This window comes from Colletes gigas, unplaced genomic scaffold (genome assembly GCF_013123115.1).
Source record: "Colletes gigas isolate AHSC1104 unplaced genomic scaffold, ASM1312311v1 Colletes_gigas_Sc00013, whole genome shotgun sequence".
Lineage (NCBI taxonomy): Eukaryota > Metazoa > Arthropoda > Insecta > Hymenoptera > Colletidae > Colletes > Colletes gigas.
The window spans coordinates 1,586,082-1,604,616 of record NW_025106642.1 but is presented as its reverse complement, the minus strand read 5'-3'; the positions used below and the strand labels follow the sequence as shown (position 1 = coordinate 1,604,616).

Genomic DNA, 18,535 nt, shown 5'->3' with positions numbered 1-18,535 from the left:
ATATCACATAGACGCGTAGAGTGTACATCGCAGCAGCACTCGCGATTTTGCAATATTAGAAATCGATATATTATTTACGGAAAATCGGTTCTTGATCAGATTATTAAAAAATGTGTTCAAGAACTTACCTTTCACTGAGCAACTTACAAAAGGATCTGTAGACATTTTTCGAAATTTATTTTATTTTCAAATTTAAATAACTGATCTTTCAGGGATAGTTTGCCATTACATTGGAAGTCACGCATCTTTAAAAAAGATTCAGCTTTTATAAAACTAGTTTAATTTTATAATAACAGTACCGGCTATTAAATAACGTCTTACATGTTTAATAGAGCATTACAGTTTTTTACGCGTATATTTACACTAATTTACTTGAATGGTTTTATAACGAACAGTAATATAATTTCATAATTGATATAATGTACGCAATAGCAGCAGAGAATTAACACAACGTGGTGTTGAGAATCGCTACCAACGATATTACATTCGAGTTTCAGTATTCCTAATTCTAAGTCTCTCAATGGGATATGTTTACAATGTTAACCCTTTTTGCGATTTATTCCGTTGAACGAAAGAAGGCTATTCTCGTTGCTCGTTGAAACCAACATGTTCACTATCTTTTCTGATCATTATGCATCGTGGTTTTTTGCGACACGGCTATGAATCTGAATCAATACCGATACATAATATTCTTACTGCTTGTAATCCACTATTCCAAACGTTATATCGTTAACCTAAAGTAGTGGGAGAAGCTTCGGTGGCTTCGAGCGGCCAATCAATCTCGAGGCCTCTGCACAGAAAGGGTTAAACGCTATCTCTCAAGAAATTTAACGCTTGAAAACGATCTTTGCTCCATGCTCATCGAACGACTCCGTTACATATCGCCTCGACGGCCCACAAAAAATGTCCGTTCGCGCAACCTACGATCGACTACTTATCGCTATCGTTAATCATTAACTATGTACATGTACGCGTTCACCTCGACCATTAATCACAGACAAATGCGCGAGTACGCGACGGAGTATCGCTCAAAATCGCGCAACACGCCTATCGTGTATACGCGAACGAGTATCTCGCGTCTGCATCGGTAATCTGTAGCAGGAGGGGTAGTTAGGGTCGCATATAAATTAAGCATTTATACCGCAAGCAAGGCGTTGACAATCGTCCTATCCTAGTCTCGTTACGTATATATATTTACACGTGTAATAAATATCCTAACGGTACGTCTCTCTATTTCTCTCGTGGGATCCTCGATCGTTATATGGCATGGGAGGATCAAACGTTTCCCGGTCGCCGTCGACGTCTCAGCAGTCTCGTTCCCCTCGATTTCGTGTAGAGATGACCAGTGTTCCGTTCTGGCCTCTGGTCGACCGCTTGCGGCGTCAGGAAATAAAAATGGCCACCGTCTCCGGGCAGTCTGTACGCGAAGTAGGCCTTCGGTTTACCCGGTTGGCTGTCCTCCGGCACCGGAAGTGGATCGATGAACTCCGCGTCCGGATCGATGGTGGGTCTTGGGTCGCGGTAGTTCACTTTGATGTCGTCTTCGAGGGAGATCGGTAGCTGGGGATACGACTCGTCGATCTCCTCGGGAGAGTCGGCTATCGGTACGTAGTTAGTCGACGGACCGTTCGCCGGGCTGACGAGAGGCTGGGGCGAGTAGGCGCGAAGCGACGCCAGAGGTTCTCCGTTTCGATCGGATATCCTGTAATTGGGCGGCTGTTGCCGATTAGGGTTGCCCAACGTGATGAACTCGCTGTCCGGGTCGATGGGCGGCAGAGGCTGTCTGTAGTTGACGAGAATGTCGTCTTTGAGAGAATACGGTCGCTGGGACTGATCGCCGTAGTGCACTTTGACGTTGGGCGTCTTGAAGACCGGCGCCTCGGCGGTGTTGTAGTTGTTCTCGATGTATCTGTTGGTGTTGTAATCCGGTCTCTCCGTGGTCGATTTCGAGTAGATCGGAGTGGTGCTCGGCACAGCTTTGTGCGGCAGTTTCTTGCCGAAGATCGTGAAGTACTCTTTCGTGACGTCGTCCAGAAGCTTCTCGTCCTGATGGGTGTAGTAGCTAAGATGTGGATTGGGCGTCGTGTTCACCACAGAGTTGGAAGTCGTCGATGGGTACACAGGCTGTTGGATCTTGTACGGCAGGCTTTCCGGTCTCTGTCGCTTCTGAGTCGAGTCCGTCTGATCGTAATCGAACCGATGATCGTTGTAGCTAGGGATCTTAACGTCCGGATAGCTGTTGTACGGGAGATTCTGTTGTTGCTGTTGCTCGAACTGTTGCCTCTGATTGCCACGTTTCGAGTAATCCGCCGCTTCGAAGCTGTACTGGTAGATCGGTTTCGGTTTGTCCTGCCTGTAGTAAGTCTGCGGCCTAGGCGTGGTGTAATAAGGCTGCTGTGCAGGACGGCCGGATATGGTCTGATAGTAAAGAGACGCGCGATCTGGCAGCATTCGTTGACCCTGAGTCCTGCTGGAACCGCTCTCGTACCTCGACGAGGATCGCGTGACCGTCGAATCGCTGTATCGAACTGGTTCGGAATTTTTCACCACCGAGTCGACGTACTTAACGCTGTAGTCCTTCGAGGTCTCTTGCGACGGAACAGTCTCTACGTTGTAGTACTGTTTTTTCTTGTCCACCGGACGCGGTTGGGTCACAGTCTCGTAGAAAGGCGTCTCCGTCGTGGTCTTGTAGTAAATCGACGGATCGGCTGTGGTGATCGTAGATTCACCGTTCGATTCTTCGTAAAAGTAATAGGATGCCTGACTGGGCGATCGTTCCGGATTACCCGTAGTGACGATACTTCTTATCGAGGCTGGTGTCACTTCCACGGGCTTCTCCAAAGTGGATTGCGTCGACGAGGCGTAATAGCTCACTATAGGGATCGTTTTGCTGGTCACCAGGCCCGACCAGACTTGATTCTTCTCTTGAACGTTCTCCTGGTTGTTCACCCGGTTTTCTACGATCGGTCCTAGGCTGTAGAAGTCGGGGTTATCCAGAGTCGTCGTCTTGTCCGGCACCGGTGTCGTGACCTGCGTGTACGGAACAGTCTTGACGTGGCTGGGCACGGAAGTACCGGTTGCGTTCTTCAGCGTCGTTCGACGGTACATTTTCGTGTTGTTCGATGCATTGACGGACGACGTTCTTGACTTGGTGACTGGCACAGTGGTGGTACTTTTGTATCGCTTGGTGGCGAGTTTCCTTGGCGGTAGATAGGTTGGTCTGGGTCTTGGCAAGGGGGTGGTTCCAGGGCGGCTGGAGTACTTCTTGGCGGTGGTCTTCTTGTCCTCCAGAGGGGAGAAGAAGTCTGGCGGGGGCGGGAGGATGATACCTGGGACCAGGGGACCAGGTGGTACCGCGGTGCTGTTGTCCTGCGGATATTGGAAACTGTACGGCGGCGGGTAGTAGATAGATTGATCCTCCTCGTCGTAATCCGATTGATTGCTGGGCGGTGGTAGAAAGACCGCACCTGGTGGTATGGCGTGATAGAATGGCGGAAGACTGCCCGGTAGAGGATCGGACTTAGCTCCCTTGTCCTTGGAAGTGACATTCCCCGAATCTTCGTTGGGCATTACGAACGTTCCGTTCGATATGATGGCAAAGAGCGGGCCATCTTCCGATAGCAGTCCTTTCGTGAGCAACGGGTCCTTCCTGTAATCGACGGTTCCGTTCCCGATCTCCTTGGTCCCGTTTGGTCCGATGATCTGTATGGGTCCGTTCTCTGTGAGCTGTACCGGAAACGGCGGCGGTACCTTTGGCCTGGACGGGATCTTGACCTGTCTTCTGGGCGCTTTGTAGTTGTCGATCGGTGGCCAGGTCGTCTCGCTGTCACCGCTGCCTTGCGTGGTCTCGTGGCCAGGAAATTTCCCGCCCCTCAGTACCAGCACGTGGTTCTCAGCCAGCCAGATCTCGTCCTCGTCGAGGCCACCCAGGTTGTCGGCGGTATCCTTCGGTACCTCGGGATTGCCCGTGTAACTGATGATCCCCGGTCGTTTCGGTCTGTTCGGGTAGATCTCGTTCTGTATGAGGCCGTACTTTCCCTCCTTCACTTGCTGCGAGAGCGTCTTCTTTTCGTCGTCCTCGTCCTTGCGGCCAGGCTTGGACTCTCTGCCATTTCCGGCGGACGACAGGGCAATCCCGTCGTCCCAGAGCTCTTCGTACGGCTGTTGCTTCGAGCTGGCTCTCAGGTGCCCTCCAATTAGCCGGTGCGACACTTTCCTTCCGGGTTCTGTGGTTATCTCGTTGTTGCTGCTGGTCGATGACTTGAAATTCCGACTCGGCGGCGTGTGCGGCCAACCTGGCCGATGACTAGATTCCTCGACGCCGACGTGCCGCCTTTCCCTCCACGAAGACGACGCGACCAGCGACGCGCAGGTCGCTAATAGCGCCGCGCCTAACAGGAGCTTGCGTGGGTCGAATCCTTTTCGCATCATCTGAAACCAAGATAAGAATAGCTTTCATTGTTTGGAACGAACCATATAATTACTAGAATATTCCTCGACAAGTTGGGTTTATTTTTTCAAATTTCACGCATAGCTGATCGGGGCACGTCTCCGGTGAAAGATTGACGCGTCAATTTGCCTCAACGATTTAACGAGATCATCGTCGTCGCCTAACGTGTACTAGGAATAGATCATAACCATAATCACAGGAATTACGTTCACGGTCAGTATACATTGTAGGGTAATTCTGATAATACCATTCAATTACGCGATCACGCTATTCATCTTTCGAGATAGTTCTTCGAGCTCGTCGGAAGACACGCTCCTGTCGAGTGTAAAGAAAGTATAAGTTTTATTTGTACTCCGCGGATGCGTTTCCGTTCCACGATGTAACTTTGCTTTCCCCATTCAGAGGCCAGCTTTTTCTCGAGCATCGCGCGGAAGAAGAACCCGTAAAATTGTTTCATTTTTCGTAGAATTTCGCGTCTATGGAAAAATCGTAACGCAAGTGGTTGATGCCCGTTACATTATTAGAACTTCTGTATTACGCAAATTAGAAGAAAGTGTGCCTGTCGTACCAGAGTAATTGCATAATTGCGCAAAGGCGAGGTGTAGCCACAGACTGCTTTCGAGCGTATCCGATAACCCAGGAAATCAATTATTAATTCATGAGATATTACAAGATATTTCAATCTATAAATTCAGTCCGATCGAAATATTAATTTAAACGAGCCGAACGAACGATCGATCGATCGGAGTTCCAACGAGTTATCGACAGAGGTTGAGCGAATTCTTAATAACCGAGTTTAGACATCCAGTTACGTTTAGATAAGCAGAGTTCTAGCCCGAGTTAGCTAAGCGTGTATTGAGAAACTCCATTGATGACGCGATAGGGGAAACTTCGATCGGAATTTACGAATTTCCGCGAATTCGCCAATTCCATTGACTCGGATCGCAATAATACGAGAATGCGGGACCGGAGGGGACCACGCCTTTCCCTCGCGAACAGTCGGTGAACGGTCGACAAACATTCACGGGTCACTGGAGTACCAAGCGACTCGAAGTAATGACTTGCAACCGAGCAACAAACTCTTGAGCCCGCGTTTCTGCATTTGCTTCGGCCGAGAATTACATCGCCGCGTCCGTCTCGCGGAAGTAATCGTGTCTCGAATAACGAGCCAACGTGTTTCCGCCATGAATCCGAATTTGTGGTAACTTCAACGGGAACACTATTGGAGGGAAGGACAGTTTACACGATACCAGTCAAGGGTTCGATTATATTTGTATTGCCGCGAATCATCGAACCAATTTCGTCCATTGAGTTCACTTTTGAAACGAGTGCAATCACCGTTCGTTTTCCCCGTGGTCGGTCCGTCGGAAACGTCTTTTTAAACTACCAAACACATTGATAACACGCTGCGCGGACAAAAATGGTACCTTCCTCCCCGTGTCCGTAGCGGTCGGCTAGTCGTACGATAATCGTTCGCCAGGGTTTCTCGTTCGTCGTCGAATAGCTATAATCGAGCAAACGGCACGCAATAACGCGATTCTTCCGAGTGACTTCGAAGGATCTTCAACTCTTCGATACAGGCGATCGGTTCGTCCATGTAGTTCGCACCAGTGTGGCCGATCTCGCCTCACCAGCGGGCTTTTAACGCGCAAGATGCAACGTGACCGAATCGTGAAATTCCTTCGCGCAGATATCGGTACGAGTTGCTCGTTTAATCGCGCTTACGTCTGCCCTAATCATCCTCCACGCCGGATTATTGATAATGTTTAATCTAATCCGGCTCACGGAATCCCGAGCGCCAGTCCACTTGGCCGAGGAAGTCTTCCCACGTGTTTCACTTTCTCCCGTGCTTCTAGCAATGACTTTGAACGATCATCCGATGCAACAATTCGAAATTCATTTGCGTCCTGCAAATATTTGAATATCAGATAAAAAAAATTGTCCACCCTTTCTGAAGCAACCCTGTAGTCATTCCCTGATTAAAATTAAAATTTCTCCACAGTCCGATGCAACTAGTTGTGCAGGTGGCCCTAGGGGTTCGTCAACAAATTGGCGAATCGGGGCAGAGTCCAACACGAGTTGAGTCGAATTGTGTCGAAGAGTCCCGAAACAGCCAAATCCATCGCGTGCCCGACACTTGGAATCCGACCATCGACTCGCTCGCGTCTATTGTTTACTCTCCGCTCGTAGTTTGCATCGGTTGGTTGCAACGTTTGCCCGCGTACGGTCGCGACGGTTTTTTCACGAGATCGCGCCTCGACGGCCGGCGTCTCAGCTCGCAGACGCTCTTGCCGCGACGGACGTTCATTAGTGAACTAGTGGAACGTGTCATAGCAGGGCGAAGCTGACCATCGGCCGCTCGCGCCGGCACCGTACACGTGACTGGCCGGTTTTCATCACCTTTCTCGGTGCAACGGGGCCCCTCAAGGACGCTCGTTCGGAAAGGTGGAGCCATTTCCAAGCGACACGCTCTCGGTCCCGGTCTGGAAAGGAGGAAGTCGTCGGCATGGCTGAGATTCGTACGATTAAAACGATCGCGGCTGCGCCTTTCTTTCATCGTCGTCTTTGTCGATCGATCGCCGCAGATTGTTTTTGCGCGGAGTAGAGAACTTTTGTGTCGTACAAGCGTGTCGACAGGCCACCGATGCGTGAGAGCCAAGATCGAACTCGTAGAAAGAAAAGAAACCGATCGGTGTACGATGAAAGAAAGTCATGAATTACGCATTGCACAGATCGCGGAGCATTTACATTACAAAATGTGTTGGCATTCGTAACCGTGTGATCTAAGCGGTTTAATTCGCCGTAAAGTATTCGATGAAGGTTCGTGATAAAGAGTTCGACTCTTTAGATTCCGAGCAGAGTATCGGGACAGCTAATCAGCTGATTTATTAACAGTTATACAACGAGCAGACCAGTTGTCGTCGAATGACGTTAGTCGAGAGTAAATAGCCCAAGCTGTGCGTTTGTCTGGGATCATAATTATGCTGGTAAACAGACGTAGGTAGGCTGGTGTGGTAGGGAGACTAGTCTGAAGAATCTTCGTTGCAGTCGCGACTCTGTGAATTGCACTCTAATTGTGAACAAACCAAAGAGCTGTAGTGTTAGGAGGAAAACATTTTGATAAATAGTAGTCACGTTCTAGAGTTAGAAAATGAAACATTAGAATATTGAATTATTTGAGGAGTCCTAGTGTTAGTACGAGTTCATGCAAGGTGGAACTCTCACGACGAAAAACGATGTTGAAACGAGAGCTTTCACTTTCTTGTCGTCGTATTGTCGTGCTTTTTACTTGATATGGAGTTTGAATAACAAGGAGCAAACTAGGCCCGAATTCCTTCCTGGTAATAAATAAAGTCTTTCGCCATGTCGTAGCCCTTAACGAGGTAATGCATCGAGAAGAAATGGATCGGAACCTAATTTTTACACTCACGAAACTTGAAGCTCTTTTCCCCCCAACGTGTATCTATTCTTTCTTTTTTGATTTGATGTAACACCTGTTGCTGTTGCCTAATATATCTCTGAATAATTAAGTTTTATGTTTTTGTTTAATGGTATTAATGATACGAGCATGCTTGCTGGTAATTTCACCTACCCTGTTAGTGTTTTTTGCGACTCTACGCAGGAATTTAAACGATCGTCACTTCCTGGTTCATATTAACTACTACCACAATTTGCGATTAACCTCGTATTGATATATTCTATATAGTGCCACTCATTAATTCTATTTTATCGAAGGGTTTTCCTGCTAATAACAATTATAATAACTCTCTTGGTACATATGTTAACAATAATTTTCTTAATCGTCTTATGCCTGCATTACACCGCATAAAATTTATTATATACAGGCGATTAAATCCCATCGTGATTTAACCGAACAGAATTTGCATATAAACGATTCTTAATAAGTCAAAGCGGTGGAATAAAGTTTGCATCTTGTCGTTCCAGTTTTTATTGATCGAAGAACAGAGAACCCGTACGATCGTTCGCGATTATAGCAAAATATTTAAATTGTATTCGCCGTTTGAGGAGCGGTTCCAGCTCTATTTGGAACGCGCGCCATTATGGTACCATTTTACTAACCGAGACTCGAGCCTTTCGCTCGGTGCTCTATTTCCGTACTTTCAAAGGGCAATATGCTTCGGACAGATTGGATGAAATATTGCAAAATGGACGAACGTTCGGTTTTGCGCGTTCCGCAAGACAGAATGTCGATTTTTCGTGATGTAAGAAGAACGGTCCCAGCGGCGTGACAGGTGCCGTTACGCTACCGTTGCTACTAGACTTGCCATAATATCGTTTCTCGAAGCTAGATTTTCTGGTCCCGATCGTAGATCAAATCAAATTCGTTCAAAGTAGCTCGAGAAAAAGTCGCGTAGTTGCTCCCAATAAATGCACAATTGTAACACAACCATCATTGTCGTAATGGTAATGGTTGTGTGGTTTTAGAAAACATCCTATTTGATTTTCTGCGGTTTCATCAGATCATAAATTTTATGGGTGCATTCTATTGTAAAAATAAGATTCTCGAGTAGAAATCTTCTCGATAGAGTTTCGTTGCAACTTTGACAAAGATTTATCCGCAAGTATGTAAATATCTGCTCCAAACTGGTACGAAATGGGGCAGGTAGAGTGGGCCTAGAGGCATAAAAGCGACAAAGCTAATCGTCCGTTTCGAAACATGCACGTGAAACATAGCTGAGAATAACTGTCTCATCAAGACCGAACGATATAGTGAATGGACGCGAATTAAAACGCGCAGCGCGCGCGCGGCGAACTATAAAAGACGCTCTAAATTGATCATTACGCGGAGCCATTAAGCGGGCGTTAAATTAAATACGCTTTAAACTTGAATCGGCGGCAGCGGTAATAAAATTGGTGTCGCTAAACAGACAGCAAACATCGTTGCTCGATGTTCTTTCTTTAGTTAATCGTTCTTTGGCGCGCGGTGCAGCGGCCTTGAGCGCAGGTCGTCAAAAGCGCCTCAAACGTGCAACAAAATGGCATTGAGCTGGTAGGGACCGTATCCGAGGTGGTGAAAGGCTTGGACGGTCCAGAAGCTGCGCCAACGATCGTTCCAACGTCGATTTGTTGGCTGGAATATTGGTCGTTCGGTCAGTTTCAGCGAATCTTTCTTACGCAATGCAGGCCGAGTTGCTCGGAGATTTCGGGGAAACAAGGCGACACGTACCTATATTTGGCTCTATCGTTCGAACGCGAGAGCTATTCATAAGTTGGACAGTTTCACCGACTAATCAGAGCTGATCAAAGCGCTCGAATATTAGGAATATCGTAGCAAAGTGGTAAAGTTTGGTTTCGTTGTTACCACGAGTCTCTTTCCACACACGCGACGGTTTACCTCACGTAAGACTCGAGTATCCACCCGTTATCCAATTCAGTTTACGCTTTCAGCTACTTTCCTTTTTGTTTCGCGTTGTGCTCGCTGAGCAGCATTAATTCCTTAACGCCGTGTTAATGCCTGCGAACAACTTTCGGTGCGTCACACGTTTAGGTATGCTTCCTGTTATGACAGCGACCGTGTTTTCTGTTGTTGGTCAGAATTTGCCATTGCAAATGCCCATTGTTTTTCAGTTATTCCGTCCAATAATATTTTAATCGTTACTGGCGCGTGTGGGAATGTCAACAGGCATTCATTTCAATCTTCGAATTCTCGATAAGGTAACTCACGAAGGTAATTCAAGAGTACTTCGTACTTTGTTTCTGATTATTTTCCCCTTCTTTAAACACCAAGATATATATAACTTGCGACACAGGTAACAACGGTTATCTTTCGAGGTTCATACTTTACCGGAGGAAACTTATTTCCGACCTGGTTCCGAAGAGACGAGATCTTATCGCACGAAATTTTCGACTATTTTCAAATTTTCTCCGCGCCGCGTAATTTGTAGCCTCGTGTTTACGTAACGGGACGGTGAAAGCTGCGACCAGCACGGAGTTCGGCTTATCTTTGTCGCGACGTCTAAAAGTATGAAGCCGGTTATCTATTTCCTCCGTGCGGAGGTTCACACGGACGCTTCGAGCTCGAAAAACGTGTCACGGCGAACGTTTGCGGTTATCAAACACCGTGTCGGGGATAGAATTTGCTGGCGTTTCCGTTCGGGCCACGACGGTCACCGGTGACCATCGCTGCTTTTTTTAGAATGCTTATCAGAAATAAACACCAATGCTTTCAAACTTTCGAATAACATTGACGTCATTAAAAAATTCACTCAGCTCTGGTGCGAAGTCCAAGATAGAAAAAATGGCGCGCAGTTTATTTAGTCCGTCAAGTTCATCGGTTTCACCCTGAAATTTGTTTATCTCGAGCGCTTCAAGGCGCCTCGAGTCGATTTTGGCACCGTGCCGCGTTAATTGGCCTTTGAGCACACCCAACGATCAACGATTCCGCGCGGATCGATGCAGATCCGCGTGTTTATCGGCGACGAGGCTCGCCGCGGCGTCGAACTGACAGGGACGAGTAGCAACGACCATAGTGGAACGCCTTGGCATTGACCGGCTTGCTCTGCAAGGCAACTTCGCTTGCATAATATGCTCGTCTCGTTCATCCCGAGACTCTGCTGGATTATTCGCTACTCCTCTCGACGACCGCAGCTCCTTTAACGGTGGTATTACGTGCAAGAACGCGACGCATTTTGTTGTTTCTTTTTTACCGAGAAAAAAATTATTTTCGAACGATTTGGAAACGATCGTCGGCGCGAATAGCATAGTTCCCCGAACGTGGATGTAATTTTATCACAAATACACATTGTGCAGACGTTATCTGAACGCGTATGGTGTATGCACGCGGCTGGTACCGGTTTACGTTTTTGTCGCGTTAAAGCTGTACCGGTCGGACAAGGTTAACGGCCCAATTTTTCCCCCCATCGCGAACAGATCGTCATCCTTCGTTCAAATTTTTACCACGGACTTATTGTCGCAAACAAACGACAAAATTTCGTCCCCAGTGGCAAGGATACGCCGGATCTCTATCGCCTGAAATTATTTCACGGATCTCCGGTTCGAATCGCGACGCGGTCGAAGCGTTAAGAACTCAGAAAACCCGTAAATCTCGGACGGCGGGGTAATTTGTACAATAAATACGTATCCGCTAATTTCATCAGCACGTCAGCGAACGATTTTCCGTTCCTGTTCGCTCACCCGTTCGCCTTCGCTCTAAAGCGTGGCTTCGCGTCGAGTATAGAACGACCGTCGATCATTTATTTTAAGAAAGAACGGATTCGAAGGATGACCTTACGTCCGCGACACCTGAAATAGACGTCCCAATTGAAATGTCCATGTTAGGCAGAAATCGATCCCGAGGCTTCTAGTCTCTTCCAATTAACCTCCATCTTCCAATTAGTCGGCGACTACTGCGAATATTAACATTTAATAAACCTTGTTTACACCAAGGACTCCCAATAGCCTACTAAAACAGTTTCTTAACGATTGTTCACGATTTCTGAAATCGTAATCGTGACAAATGAATAGGAGTCATCGTCTGAATCGTTAAGGGTGTATTCTAGTTTCTATTCTAGGCTCTATTTCGAATTGTATAACGAACATTTTAAATTCAACCAAAGGTAAAAAGTGGTTTCGAGAAGAACGTGATTATATCGAGTGGATGTAACAGAATTTTATGATAGTTTTTCTTAGATAATAATACCAAGAGCGTGTAATGCACGTTCTTCTACAAAGCTGTCGCATTGCTCTATGATTTCATTTTGTGAAAGCTGCACTGGCCTCTTTTGTCATGTAGAACAACTGACGCTTCACCGTTAGACGCTTTACACGACCCATGGATCGGTTAAATTTTTTAATTCTCATACAATGTCTCGTTCGATTCAACTTTCGTCAGCAACTTTGTCTCAAGGACCTCGATGTAACGTTTGATTTATTTTGATAGCTCGAATAAATCATGTTGCTATGACGTATCCTTCGTGTTAGTTTTATCAACGCAACATTATTGCGATATGGTTTATTGCTCTAAGTACTTAATACGATAAATATTTTTCTGTTTTACTGTCTATCGGCAATCAGGGCATACCTTATAGGAATTGCAAATCTATAAGTGATAAAAATGAGCGGGGAATGCTGTACCCTATTATAGTATTCCAGGGTTAGACGCGTGCAACTCGTTTTAACTTTTCCTATTTCAAATAATATTCAATTTTTAGAGAAGACACGACAAAAACTAGCGTTCACAGGCACGTTTTCTTATTTTCCTCCTAATTAGTTAAGTAATTTATCATTCTTATGATGACAGGTCAGTTTCTAAAAACTTTCTTTTCATACCAGGAAGGAGGGGTTGACAGTTTCGTTTTCAATTTCTTTAATTAAATCTATACCAACTCGGGTATCATATTAAACACCGTAGCCATGGCATATAGAAATACGTGGTTTTATTTAAATTCTCTTCTCGCGAACGACATTCGTCCGCGACTGAATCCAGGCTGTGAACTTGAATCGCGTCTGCAATTAATAATTCACTGTTCTACGTTGCGCCGCACTGTTTATCGGCGAATTAAACAGGTTCCAGTCTATGAATCACAGCTGGATCGCCGTCTCTTGACGCGCACATTCGATTTCTCGGCGATTCAATTTTTTCCCCCCCCTCGGTCGTTCGCCACGTTTCACAGTCGACACTTTTCATACTTGCTCGCATTCCCACGGTTCACTCGACCCTGCTGAGGTTGTTGCATATCGCGAGCGTCCTGATAGACGCAATTAAGGACCGCCACGCTGGATGAGAGAGGGAAAGTTGAACGAGACGAAGGTTACGCCAAGGCCTATGGTTTACATTTTTGCTTCTCGTTTACTCTCGACCCGGTCCCTTGTACCGCGGATCGTAATAAGAATTTATTAGCGACACCCGTACGACGCTCGTTTCTCCGTAATTTGTAGCCTGACTTTTATTTTGGACGGTGCATTAACGCTTGGACGGTTGCCCGGCATCAGCGGATCTTTACGAAGCACGAAATTTCTAAATTCAACATTTTTTTTAAACGTTCGAACGTTGAATCTGTTGCTCGTTTAATAGAAAACGCGAACGAGTCTATAAATGGGACGTTCACCTCTGCACGAAACTAAGAGAAAATGATTGGAAGCGATCGCCCGGTGGAATTTCTCCAAAAAACGATCATCTGAACATCCGGGGACTGCTTACCAGTATCTTCGTAGTGGTCTAATTTCAAATTCCGCGCGGTTGGGAAACACGCCCGACCCTGTTCCCGTTGATAAACCGTTTAAAGTTACAGGCTACGATTTATATTTCTAGACGTGCCACTTTCTCTGTGCGGTTATGACTCTTTTTCCCTCCGTCGTTCAACATAAAGAGCAAATTGCGTAAGTTGATAAGTGGTTGCGGTTCCGGTGGCCCGATCGACGCGATTCTTGCCTCTGCCCCGCGTCGATCCGCCGTAATAATGCCGCGCGACATTTCTCGAGGCAGAAGTAGGAGTCCTCGGAAGAAATTAGATTTCTAGATCGACGATTTGCTCGGTGTATCGTGCGACGATCCTCTCGGAGACACGTCGAAGGCGAGGACATCGTTGCTCAATAGGCTGGAGAGTTCACGGTAGGAATAATCGCGAAACGGGCACGGCCGTTTATCACAATTTCAATTTAATTGCTCGACGATCGGACACGTTTCGTCCGCGATGCACGGAAATTAACGATCGTTCGTTTATTACGATGTGCCACTTTTAGCGATACGCGTCGCTGGCAACTAGTTCGAGGCGTCCTTTTCGTGCCCGTTTTATCGTACGACGCGTACAGGTTGGTTCGGAATAGTTTAACCCTTTGCACTCGATGTGACTTTGTTGCTCCAAACGCGTAAAAAGAAAGGAAGAAAGGAACAGAAGAAGAGTCACGAACGAAAGAATTGTGCGCAAGTAACGTTGCGGATCCTTTAATTGTTTTGAGCGGTGTAATTACACTTGACACAAGCTATGATTAAGATAAGCGTGTAATTACTCTAATTGCTCGTGGCGGTACAATAAGAAATATTCACACAGACGCGCACACTATCCTTCACGATGTTATTTGTCCATTGACATTTTAGTCGGTAGCGGACAAATGTTTTATTCAAAGTTATTGAGTTAAAAATGATAAAAGAAGGTTTCCATTGGTCGGCGTAAGTACAACATCGACGATTTGCATGCAGAGTCAAACAGGGCATACGTTTGTATGAATTTTTGTCGAGTCGCTTTATCTTCGGTTTGTCTCGGAAATTGCGTCCACGTTTTGGAATTCCGGCTCTATTTTGAATACACCGAACGGACACGTGCAGGTAATTACCATTTATCTGCACGTGGAGAATTGCTCTAAGGAGTTGTTGGGACATTAAGCAATGGGGCAAAGAGATAAGAGTACGCAATAATAACACGTGCGCATATTGGCTGACAAATTTCGAGACGAAGGCACATATGCTGGAAAGTGCTGCATTGTGCATGAAATATTCATTCGAGGACAATTTAAACGACAGATTGACGTTTGACGTAAATTATAGATCCTGACGATCCAAAGTTCTAACACCGTACGCGTCTGGAAGACTATACTTTCTTTCTTGAATGGGATTTTAAAACTGCACGAGGTGTATTGCACCCAGGTCATTCAAAGTTCGCGAGAGAACTTTCAGTTCGTTAGGAGGTTGTAATCGGAAGTGTATCTCGCGTTGGCACAGGATTCGCCGCGTCCGTTACACGTTAGAAAAACATAACCGCGCGTTTTTGCCCGATTTTTCATCGAGTTATGTCAAAGTGAAAGTATTCAACGGGTGAATAGGAAGCACAACGATCCCCAGCGCGTTAATGACAAATCCTAGGTAATTAAACGGACACGTGAACGAGTTTCTGCACGGTCCGCACGGCTCTGACGGAAATCTTAACTTTCGCGCAGTGACCGGATACTATTAACAACCGACGAGCGCGCGGGAACGAGAGGATCATCGACAGCATCAGCCGTGTTTCTCCGTTTGCAGAGCGGATCCATAGATTTTCACGACGAACCGGTGGAAGCTATTTCCGCGTTAGGGACGCCAGAAACGTTTCCCCTATGCTCGCTAATCTTCCCTCTATTTATGAACAATAATAATGCACATCCCGTCCGCAACGGTCGACGTTTCTCGGAAGCGTTGCGCGTCGCGACAATTTTACTTTTCGATCCATTCGACGAGTTTATTTATCGCGATCAGGGAGAAGAAATATAGGATTCGAGTAGGCGAGCGGAGAAAGGTGGAAAGCAAGACGGAAAGGCTGCGTTGCGACTCGATGCGAGGAGCATAACCGAACGCGTCCATGGAATTTTAACGTGAATAATATTCGAGCATGGAACATAAATTTTTTTCTATTAAAAAAAAGTGTAGAATTTTAAAGACCGTCAAGCACGTAAAAATACATTCTTGCCGCACAGTTAGTCAGCCAGAACGTTGGGGCAGGGAAGTAACGCGATAGAACTGACGAAAATACTAGGAAAAATGAACTGACTCATTTTGGATACGCTGAATATTAGCGGAAAATGGATAAGAAGGTCGAGATAGACCACAACATAATAACGAAAGAAGTAAACCACCAGAAAGATTGAGAAACGCGAGCGTCGAGTGGGTTGATAAAACGTGACGAGAAGGATATAGACGGTGTACACGTGACGAAGTAGAACGGCATACCGCAGCAACATAACAGTGAAAACGCCAAGACGAATCAAACGTTGCAACATCTAGATTCTTTCGAACAACGAATAAGAGCTAAATAACCAAGTCCGTTAAATAAAACTAAACATCCCTAGTTGCTACTCGTTGGATCGGTTATCTATAAATCAACGTCTCTACGACGTATCGGAGATCAGGCGGGTATCTTAGACGCGCGATAAGAGGGAGTTTCTCCGAGCGATTTCATAAAACGAAGAACGGCGAAAATTGAGTTTAATCGGGCCGACAGGCCTGATGGTCGTTCTAAATGCCACAAGTTGCACGGGGATACTCGACGCGGTCGATTTGTGAAAGCTTTTGCAGAACGGAAAAATATCAGTCCGCGTTAAGTTCATTGGTCATTCATTATTCGAGTCCTTCGATCCGGTTCTCCTCCTATCATTACCTCCAATTGCGATCGAGACCGACTCTCGCGGCTATTTTTTTTCCCGCGCTCGAAAGTAATTACGGTCGCGCGCGGGGGCAAACGGGGGGGGGGAGGGGATAAAAAATATCAGGTTCGTTCGATTCGATAAATATTCATGGCGGAAAGCGCAAGGACTTCACGATTCCTTTAACACCCTGCCTCCGTAAATCTCGCTGACACGCGAGAACCGCTATTCCGCGGGACACGATGATGATTCACGAGAGCTCCTGTCCGTTATATAAATTCCCGCGGACGCGTGCAGGTGAAAAGCGTAAATCGAACAGGAGATCTAAATACCAGGAAACGGACGTACGTACTTTCCCGTTAGTTGTGTGCCTTTTATCGTGGTTCCCGGCAATTCTCTTCTTACTTGGAAAACGATACTACGTTCGAGCCCCGGTGTATCGTCGCGCGGGATACTCGATCGATGCACGTTCGACGTTTCCGTCACGGAACCAGACGAGATAAACTCGTCCTGCCCGGCCACTTTTCTCACGATTCGCCACTGAACGGTAGTTTGAATGAAAAGAAGACTCACGGACGATCCACTTGTCTGTTCCTCCCCCTTTTCGTTCGGTTCTCGAGATGCACACCGCGTATCCCGAAAAAATCACCGTTTACGATTACGGTTACGAGTTCTCGCGTCTTGGCAGCTTCGTTTCACCGAGACGAGGCCATAACGCGAAAACCAGTTCGCGGGGGCTGTCCTGCTCGCTGCACTTGGGACGACGATGAACAAACGAGTAGCCTCGCGGGCCGCGTGACCGCAGATCTTTATATCGGTGGATCCTACTGGCCCTGCGCCAGTGTCCCACCTCTCTGACACACGCCGCGCGTGCACGACGCCGGCCACCGACGAGCGTGGCGTTCGAGAACCGTGCGTGGACCGAACTCCACGGCCTCACGGAGATACAAGTCCGCGTGTTTATCGCGCGAAGGGACCAACGATCGGCTCGTGTGTGTCGCGAGGCTCACCTACGACTGCCGTGCCAGACGATCACGTTGTTCCGCTTTGCACGCCTCTTTCACCCTTCCTTTTGCGTCCGATTCGAGCGCCTGTCCCTCTACTCCCACCATCAATTGGGCCCGCGGGAAGTCCAACGAGCCTCCGTCCTCCCCCAACCACGCGTCCGATTTTTAACGAGGAATCTTTATCCAACAACTCTAAAGTCATCATGCTTGTTGAAAAGACCCAAAATTAGCAAGATCATTGGGACTTGACTAGGAGTTGGGAGTGTGGAGGTCGAGCCAAGTCAAGAAATCAATCGTGTCGAATGGTCAGAAAACGGTCCGAAGGCCCGCGATATATCGGGCCCAAATCTGTTACTCCTAACAAACTTGGTCCAAATTATGTCGTGTTTGGACTCATTTTAACCGGGAAGACCTTGCAATTACGATGGTAAAAGTGTCATACAAAAATTACCATCCAACCATCAGGTTCTAGCATCAGGTGTTCAACTCTGCATAGCGAGCATAGTGGGGGGAGTTCTTCCACGCTCGAGCGGAACAGCAAAGTGGGGATCCAGAACTTGGCTCGCAGACCCTCAATTCGCTACCCCTTTTGTAAGCAATCAGATGGCATTTAAAATTTGGCGACTGCTTCGACGCTGAATTCATCTTTCTCTTTCACTTACTGGCCTTCTCTACGTTAGAGGTATAGAATTTTGCATCTCTCGCACTATAAATGCGAAGATCAGTCCCGTGGTTTTCACATTTATCATCATCACATTTGCAATAGAAACAGTTTCATAAGATGTCGGGATTATGATGTATTTATATTCGTCTCTAATGAAAGACGGACGTTGCTATTACACACTTCATCTGGACTAATCTCGCGCTCCACATTTCCAACCGTTAATTTATGTGTCTGCCAATTGAGCTGTCCAAACTAGTTAGAACCTTTTCCAAACTAAGCCTAATGTTCGAGAAAATGACCGCCGCCGACGAACGAAAGAAACTGGCCCGCGAAAGCCAGTAG

At 46.7% G+C, this 18,535-nt stretch overlaps 2 protein-coding genes across 5 annotated transcripts in view; one reads left to right on the top strand and one right to left on the bottom strand.

Moving 5' to 3' along the window:
* LOC122399456 (N-alpha-acetyltransferase 15, NatA auxiliary subunit) overlaps window positions 1-18,535 on the top strand; it is a 40,514-nt gene that overhangs the window by 4,547 nt on the left and 17,432 nt on the right. The window lies entirely within an intron of this gene.
* On the bottom strand, window positions 182-17,421 carry LOC122399455. 3 transcript variants are annotated; one of them, XM_043400150.1, is made up of 2 exons: window positions 16,875-17,421; window positions 182-4,431 (listed from the first exon to the last, which is right to left on the bottom strand). In XM_043400150.1, the coding sequence occupies exon 2, from the start codon at window positions 4,429-4,431 to the stop codon at window positions 1,276-1,278; it is 3,156 nt and encodes a 1,051-aa protein (XP_043256085.1). In that variant the 5' UTR covers window positions 16,875-17,421; the 3' UTR covers window positions 182-1,275. The 3 variants fall into 3 exon arrangements, with proteins under 3 accessions (XP_043256085.1, XP_043256086.1, XP_043256087.1); XM_043400151.1 differs by having other exon boundaries at window positions 17,096-17,421; XM_043400152.1 differs by lacking the exon at window positions 16,875-17,421 and adding an exon at window positions 5,878-6,916.

Bases quoted from the DNA above. Each gene is read 5' to 3' on its own strand.
- LOC122399455 (XM_043400150.1), bottom strand. From the start codon at position 4,431: ATGATGCGAAAAGGATTCGACCCACGCAAGCTCCTGTTAGGCGCGGCG.